Source organism: Euphorbia lathyris, chromosome 3 (assembly GCF_963576675.1).
Source record: "Euphorbia lathyris chromosome 3, ddEupLath1.1, whole genome shotgun sequence".
NCBI lineage: Eukaryota > Viridiplantae > Streptophyta > Magnoliopsida > Malpighiales > Euphorbiaceae > Euphorbia > Euphorbia lathyris.
This window is the reverse complement of record NC_088912.1, coordinates 109541435-109549693: the sequence shown is the minus strand read 5'-3', so window position 1 is coordinate 109549693 and position 8259 is coordinate 109541435. Positions and strand designations below refer to the sequence as shown.

The following is an 8259-nucleotide window of genomic DNA, read 5'->3' as shown; positions in this document are numbered from 1 at the left end:
CTACTTACTAGAAGATAGCCTTCATAGAAAGCTCACTTTCACATAATATAATTATATTTGAGCAAATAGTGCAGTTTAGCTCCTGTCAATTAGTTTGTTGTGCTTTTTTTTTAGTATTTATTTATTAGCTCTCTTCAATCCAAATAAAATATTAATGTAAGAAATAATATTTACTTTTCATGAATTTCAATTATAAATCAATTATTAATTATAAAAAAATTAATTTTAATCATATTTACGGAATAAAATACCGTTAAACATTTTGTCAGTAACTTTGACGGTTTTAACGTCAATAAAAACGTCAAAATGTTTTGACGGAAATAGTTGGTCAAGGAAAACGTCAAAGCGTTTGACGGAAATTCCGTCAGCATCCGTCAATAAATTTCGTCCATATTCCGTCAAAAACATTTACTGATGAGTGTTTTATCCACGTTTTTCAGTTCGTCAAAGTTCCGTCAGTAAATCTATTTACTGACGGAATTTAGGTGTTTACTGAGGGAAATTTCCGTCAGTAAACAGGTATTTTCTAGTAGTGTTACAATTAGTCTGAATATGAAAAAAAATTCAAAATTTGAAAAATGAAGACTTAATTCGTGATTCTACGTCTTTAAGATAAATTACCTTTCTGTTTTCTACATCTTTATGGCGTTTTTTTTATAGATTTAGGAACTTAATCATGACACCCTAATCATGTTCGAGAGTCTAATGATACACCATATCTATACTATCTATACTATGTATATAATAGCGAAAACAAAGAGAATTTGTAAGATGTGTTTTAGAGACATTGTCGCTTAGTTGGCATCGTAGGAGAGAATATACAAGTTTAAACTATCCATATTAATAGTAATTAAATTTCATAACTATTCTATTAATGTCATAAATACTATTTCAGTTTTATCATTAGAGTAAATTCATTAATTACACCACCTATACAAATTCATTCAAACAACTTCATCAATTCAAAACCTTGAATTATAAATAGCATCTCATGTTTCGTATGAAAATTGATGTATCTATCATCTGAATCTTTCAGAACTATTGTTAGAACTATTGTTTCATTATTAATTACTAATTCACCTTTGTGTTACTCTTCATTCTCTAACGCTGTCGTTTCTTCATCGTTTGATGACGTTTTTATGACTTTAGGGAATTCCGGTTAACAGATGCAATTGGCTTATTTTATGTTCCTAATCAATCTACTTATTTTTCAAAATGTTATGGTAAGGTACCGGTATGATGATTACATGCAAAATAAGACGAAAAAATGGTATATTTCCAGCCCACAGTGGTGGTAATGGAAGTCGTGGAGGAGGATAACACACATTTATTAGGTTTAATGCTATTTATTAAAGTTAATAAAGGGAATTTGAATGGATCCTTATATTTTTTTTTTGTCGTTATATAAATTTTTTTCGTTGGAAATTTTGTAAGTTATTTTATTATATTTATTAAATATAAATATAATTTTTTTCGTAATATTAGTTCTAATACACCACGAACAGACTGAGCAATTGTCTAGCTCTTTTAAGATACTAACAACAACAACAACAACAACAAAGCCTTAGTCCCGAAATGATTCGGGGTTGGCTAACATGAACCATCATATAAAACCGTGAAATCAAGTCGTGTCAGCGACACAAATTCGCTCTCTCCACTCTGTCCTATCCACTACCATATTTTTCTCAATTCATAGTAAACTCATATCACTCTCGATCACCCTCCTCCAAGTTTTCTTAGGTCTTCCCCTACCCCTCACCACTACATTCCTTTGCCCCTCTTCAGTCCTCCTAACCGGTGCATCAAGCGCTCTACGTCTCACATGGCCAAACCGCCTTAGTTGGTTTTCTCCCATTTTATTCTTAATAGATGTAACCCCTACTTTTGTCCTAATTATTTCATTACTCACCCGATCCTTTCTCGTATGACCACACATCCATCTCAACATACGCATCTCCGCCACCGATATCTTATGGATGTGATAGTGTTTCACTGCCCAACACTCCGTACCATGTAACAATGCTGGTCTGATTGCCATGCGGTAGAATTTTCCCTTCAATCTATTAGGCATGTCGGGGTCACAAAAGAAACCTATAGCACTCTTCCACTTCGACCACCCAGATTTAATCCTATGAGCAACATCATCATCTACTTCTCCATCCGTTTGGATAATAGATCCTAAATACCGGAAGCAATCCTAGACCTGAACAACTCTCCCATCTAGTGTGATTGCCCCTAACCTCTTCATCTCACCTACAATAGCTTGTTGCCATTCTTTAGAATCAACATCGTTAACGTTGTCCTTTTTAGGTTCGTTAGACATGACAAAATATATAAAGAATGAAAGAAAAGTGAAATCTAGTCTAAAGCAAGAAAAGAAGAAAAAGAAAGTAAAAGAAGTACCTCACAACCGGTTCAATCACTCTTTTATATTATCTTGATAGATCACAAGGATTATCTCGGGTAATATAAATGCCAATGAAGCAAAAGAATGACAAAATAAAGTAGAGCAGAAACTAGAAGCAAAGAAGACTAATATTGTAACGATAACCAAAGTTTAGCACACTAAGAATAGAATAAAAGACGATTTTCGAAGAAGAGACAAATGTTTGAAAGAAATTTTAAGAATGTGTGTTTAGCATGCAAATTCTAGAAAACTTGTAACTTTAGTACAAACAATGAGCCGATTTTTTTTTTTTTTTTCCTTTTTTTTCCTCTTTTTTTTTCCTTTTTTTTCCTTTTTTTTTTCTTTTTTTTTCCCTTTTTTTTTTAAACTAGATTGGAATTGATTAACAAATTAAACTTGCACTAATGATTTAGCATGCAAAAAAAAATTGAAGAAATTCACACACATAAATGGGTTTGGCTAGTAAGAATAGAATCCAAAAATAATCAGTTCGCTACAACTAAGAACCTAAATAACTAGATGCAAAGATATGAGGAACTCGATCAATAATTAAAGACTCTAGATTGGGGTAATTTTTTTTTTTTTTTTAATTTCGACAAACAAAACAAAAACAACAAATTCCTTAAGAGCCAAAGCTCTGATACCAATTGATGTGATATTGGTTATGAAAAAGAGATAATAACCAAATCAACAAGTTTTCCCGATCTATCTTAAGGAATTAATAGAATCAAATAACAAACATAAATTGGTGATAACAAACCAATCCCAAAGAATTAAAGACAATGAAAGGAGATCTGACCTTACACCTTCGAATAATTAAATTGGAACCTGAGTGTTTGGCGATTCACAAGTACCTTACCAAAATACTTGTTCACGATCAAGATACTATTGCAAGAATGATGACCCGGTCTCTCAAGCTCACAATAAAGAATTCAATCCCGGATTGAAAATAATTCCCAAAGGAAAAGAAGAACTTTTGTTCATAAAAATATTGATTTCTGATTGATGAAAATAATGAAGAATACAAGCCTTTATATAGGCTACAAAATAAACCTAAACCTAAACTAAAAAGGAAGTTGAATCCTAGTGCACCAAGGTAAAAGAAATCCTAATTAGACAAGGAAAAACATTAAATTCGTTTTTGTCCTTTAGAGCCCAATTTCAGCCCACTAATTAACATTATTTGGGCCTTTTAATTAGCTAGAAATAAGCCCAATCAAACCTATAAGGTTATAGCATTAATTTTAATGAGTCCCAATGGGTTTTGCACATGCCAAACACATGCAAGTCCAAAGCTTCTCTTAAAATATGATCAACCTTTTTACATATCACTATTATGGGCTTGGGCTTGGATACAACACAAAAACACACCATCTTTAATGACTTCGCTAGAATTCATTCCTTGTTTAAAGAAGCTCAAGATGAGTCCATTAAGCATTTGTTGGTCTTTCTTTGCACGATTCTTCGTCATAGGTCCAATTGACAGCTCCAATGGATCCCTCATGCTTCTACTAGGCTCCTTAACTCCAAGCTCCTTTGTTCCATGCTCTTGTGCTTTTGATATCACATCATTCCCTCTCTCTTGAAAAGGATTTGTCCTCAAATCTTCATCTCCTACGTCAAACAAAGATAAATCAGCCACATTAAAAGTTGCATGCACACTATACTCACCTGGCAAGTCGAGCTTGTAGGCATTATCCCCAATTCGTGCGACTACTTGAAATGGACCATCGCCTCTAGGATGTAGCTTTGATTTTCTCTGAGCGGGGAACCTTTCCTTGCGCATATGCAACCACACCCAATCACCGGGTTCAAATAGAACACATTGTCGACCCTTGTTAGCTTGCTTTGCATAATGCTCATTCTTCTTCTCCAGTTGTTGTTTCACTTGTTCATGTAACTTAAGCACCATTTCTGCCTTTTTCTTTCCATCTAAACTTTTCCTTTCATCAACAGGCAAAGGGATCAAGTCTAATGGTGTCAAAGGATTAAAACCATAAACAATTTCAAATGGTGAGAAGTTAGTAGATGAATGTATAGCCCTATTATAAGCGAACTCAATAAATGGTAGGCATTCTTCCCATGACTTAAGATTCTTTTGAATAACTGCCCTAAGAAGTTGTCCTAAAGTTCTATTTACTACTTCGGTTTGACCATCAGTTTGAGGGTGACAAGAAGTAGAAAACAACAGTTTAGTCCCCAATTTATTCCACAAAGTCTTCCAAAAATAGCTTAAAAACTTAGGATCTCTATCACTAACTATACTCTTTGGCATCCCATGCAGACGAACAACCTCTCTAAAGAACAAGTTAGCAATATTAATAGCATCATCAGTTTTATGGCATGGTATGAAATGTGCCATCTTAGAAAAGCGATCTACAACCACAAATATGGAATCATTACCTCTCTTAGACCTAGGTAAAGCCATCACAAAATCCATGGATATAGCAGTCCAAGGTTCATTCGGCACAGGTAATGGAGTGTATAAACCATGAGGCATAACTCTAGACTTAGCTTTCTTACAATTAATACAACTAGCACATATTCTTTCCACATCACGTTTCATATGAGGCCAAAAGAAATGTTCAGAAATCATGTCCAAAGTCTTAGCAACCCCAAAATGCCCCATCAAGCCTCCACCGTGGGCTTCCCTCACAAGAAATTCTCTATGTGAACATTTAGGCATGCATAATCGATTATCTCTAAATAAGTAGCCCTCATGTCTATAAAATTTTCCAAAAGCAGTAAGTTCACAAGCTTTATAAATAGATGCAAAGTCTAGATCATCAACATATAATTCTTTGATATACTCAAATCCTAAACACTTAGCATGCATCACATTCAATAAGCTAACTCTCCTACTTAATGCATCAGCAACTACGTTTTCCTTCCCTTGCTTATACTTAATCACATAAGGAAACGTCTCTATAAATTCCACCCACTTGGCATGTCTTCGGTTCAATTTTTGTTGACCCTTAAGATGTTTCAAGGATTCATGATCGGTGTGGATCACAAACTCTTTAGGCCATAAATAATGTTGCCACATTTGCAAAGCCCTAACTAATGCATAGAGTTCTTTATCATAAGTGGGATAGTTTAAGGTTGCACCACTAAGTTTTTCACTAAAGAAGGCTATAGGTCGACCCTCTTGCATTAAAACAGCACCAATCCCTACTCCCGACGCATCACACTCAATTTCAAACGATTTATCAAAGTTTGGAAGTGCTAAAACGGGGGCAGAAGTTAGTCTTGCCTTAAGCATCTCAAAAGCATCCTCTTGTGCTTTGCCCCACTTAAAGCCAACATTCTTTTTTATTACCTCGGTTAGTGGTGCGGCAATGGTACTGAAGTTCTTCACAAACCTCCTATAGAAACTCGTCAAGCCATGAAAGCTCCTCACCTCGGTAACTGAATTTGGCGTTGGCCACTCTTGAATGGCTTTCACCTTTTCAATATCAACAGAAACTCCTTGTGCTGAAACAATAAAACCCAAAAACACAACTTTCTCCATGCAAAATGAGCACTTAGAAAGGTTAGCGTATAATTTCTGTTCTCTCAAAACATCTAATACAACCTTAATATGTTCTATGTGTTCTGCCTCAGATTTAGAATAGATAAGAATGTCATCAAAATAAACAACAACAAATTTACCTATAAACTCTCTCAAAACATGATTCATTAATCTCATGAAAGTACTAGGTGCATTTGTTAAACCGAAAGGCATAACTAACCACTCATATAAACCATGCTTAGTCTTAAAAGCCGTTTTCCATTCATCTCCTAATGACATGCGAATCTGATGGTACCCACTCTTAAGATCTATTTTAGTGAAAATAACAGCCCCATTTAATTCATCCAACATATCATCTAACCTAGGGATAGGATGACGATACTTTACCGTGATTTTATTGACGGCTCTACAATCGATGCACATCCGCCAAGTTCCATCTTTCTTTGGTACTAGGATGACTGGTACAGCACACGGACTCATAGATTCACGAATCAACCCTTTTGCCATTAGTTCCTCGACTTGCCTTTGTAGTTCTTTTGTCTCCTCAGGGTTACTTCTATAGGCTGGTCGATTTGGAATTTGTGCTCCGGGAACAAAGTCAATTTGATGCTCAATTCCTCGAATCGGGGGTAACTTATTAGGCATCTCTTCGGGGAATAAATCCTTGAATTCCTGCAAAAGAGGGGAAATACTAGAAGGAAGGTTAGACTGACTTACAGAAGATAAACAAAAACTCTTACAATAAAATAATAATAAATTTTTGTTTTCAAAATCAGCTTGCTTTACATCCCTCAATTTAGCATATAAAGATAGATTTTGGCTTTTGTTAATGCTCCTCTCTTTTTCTCTCCTCTCACCCTCATTTCTCGACCTCACTAATGCCTTTTCACTCACCTCTTCTCTCTTCACACCCTCACTGATTTTATCACTCTTATTTTCTCTCGCCTTAACCTTTTCCCTTCTCACAGATTGTTCTTGTAACATTCTTTGCATGTAGAGCTGATCTTCAAACACTTCAGCAGGTGATAAAGGTGGCAAAATATACTTCTTCCCATCCTTAGCAATAGTAAATTTATTTGTTCGACCATGATGTAGTGCTGATCGATCGAATTGCCAAGGCCTCCCCAATAACACATGACATGCTTGCATAGGTACTACATCACATAATACCTCATCAGAAAAAGAACCAATAGAAAAGTTCAGAAGCACCTGTTTAGTAACTTTGAGTTCGTTACTATCATTCAACCATTGTAACCGATAAGGATTGGGATGTGGAATTGTTGATATCCCTAATCGGCTTGCTAACACATTGCTTACCACGTTGCAACAACTTCCTCCATCAATAATTACTAAGCATGTTTTTCCAAGTATGTTGCAATGAGCATGAAAGATGTGCTCTCGTTGCTCAATGTCACCACTCACTCCCATCTTCAATGTTCTACGAGTGACTAAGTTAACTCCATGTCCTCCTTTACTATCCACCTCTTCTATATCACTACAATCTTCTAAGGTGGGGCATATCATCTGATTCATGTTCGGACTCACTTTCGGATATTAACTCATCATGCTTCATAACCATCGCCTTTTGATTCGAACACTCTCTTGCATAGTGCCCTCTCCCTTGGCACTTAAAACACACAATTTCACGAGTTCTTGTGGGTTTTTCAGTAGTTTTGTATTTTGGAGTAGTTCCACCAATTTGCAACTTCCCAAATGCTTTTGAATCAACCTGAGGCTTTTGGTCACTTTTAGAGCTAAATTCAGATTTAGTTTTGAAATTACCTCTTGGATCTGACTTCCATGGAGTGGAAGTAGTGCCTTTAAACTTTGATCTCCCTTTCTCAACCTCTTGAAGTTGTCTCTCAATTTTTATCGCTTTATGGAGCATCTCGTCCATGTGGAAATAAGTTTGTAGCTCAAGAGGGTTGCGAATCTCCCTCTTCATTCCCATGAGAAATCTAACCATGGTAGCTTCCTCATCTTCTTGTATATCAGCTCGGATTAGTGCCATCTCCAATTGTTTGTGATAATCTTCAACAGATTGGTTACCTTGAGACATGGATTGGAGTTCTTTCAACAACTCCTTATAATAGTGAGCCGGCACAAATCTCTTTTTCATGACCTTCTTCAATTCACCCCATGTTCTTATGGGTTCATCACCATCTCTTTTTCTTGTGCGCTTTAATTGGTCCCACCAAACAGCCGCATATTTAGTTAGTTCGGATACTACAAGTTTCACCTTCTTCTCCTCGGAATACTCATGTATGTCAAAGATTGTTTCAACCTTTCGTACCCAATCAAGATACGCCTCTGGGTCACTAGCTCCTCGAAAAGTAGGCAT

General features: G+C 35.8%; 1 protein-coding gene across 1 annotated transcript; it reads right to left on the bottom strand.

The window, feature by feature from the left end:
- Positions 1-3350: 3350 nt before the first annotated feature.
- Positions 3351-8259, bottom strand: LOC136222859 (uncharacterized). The gene is made up of 7 exons (XM_066010555.1): positions 7436-8259; positions 7017-7392; positions 6329-6590; positions 5265-5881; positions 4360-5132; positions 4079-4206; positions 3351-4021 (listed from the first exon to the last, which is right to left on the bottom strand). The coding sequence occupies exons 1-7, from the start codon at positions 8257-8259 to the stop codon at positions 3729-3731; spliced, it is 3273 nt and encodes a 1090-aa protein (XP_065866627.1). The 3' UTR covers positions 3351-3728.

What these genes read in the sequence shown, in the direction of transcription:
- LOC136222859 (XM_066010555.1), bottom strand. Translation starts at nt 8,259, where the DNA reads ATGCCTACTTTTCGAGGAGCTAGTGACCCAGAGGCGTATCTTGATTGG. An exon ending in TTGCTGATGCATTAAGTAGG is followed by an intron (nt 5,133 to 5,264) that starts AGAGTTAGCTTA and finishes GGAAAATTTTAT; the next exon opens with AGACATGAGGGCTACTTATT. An exon ending in CTACAAGCTCGACTTGCCAG is followed by an intron (nt 4,022 to 4,078) that starts GTGAGTATAGTG and finishes TGTTTGACGTAG; the next exon opens with GAGATGAAGATTTGAGGACA.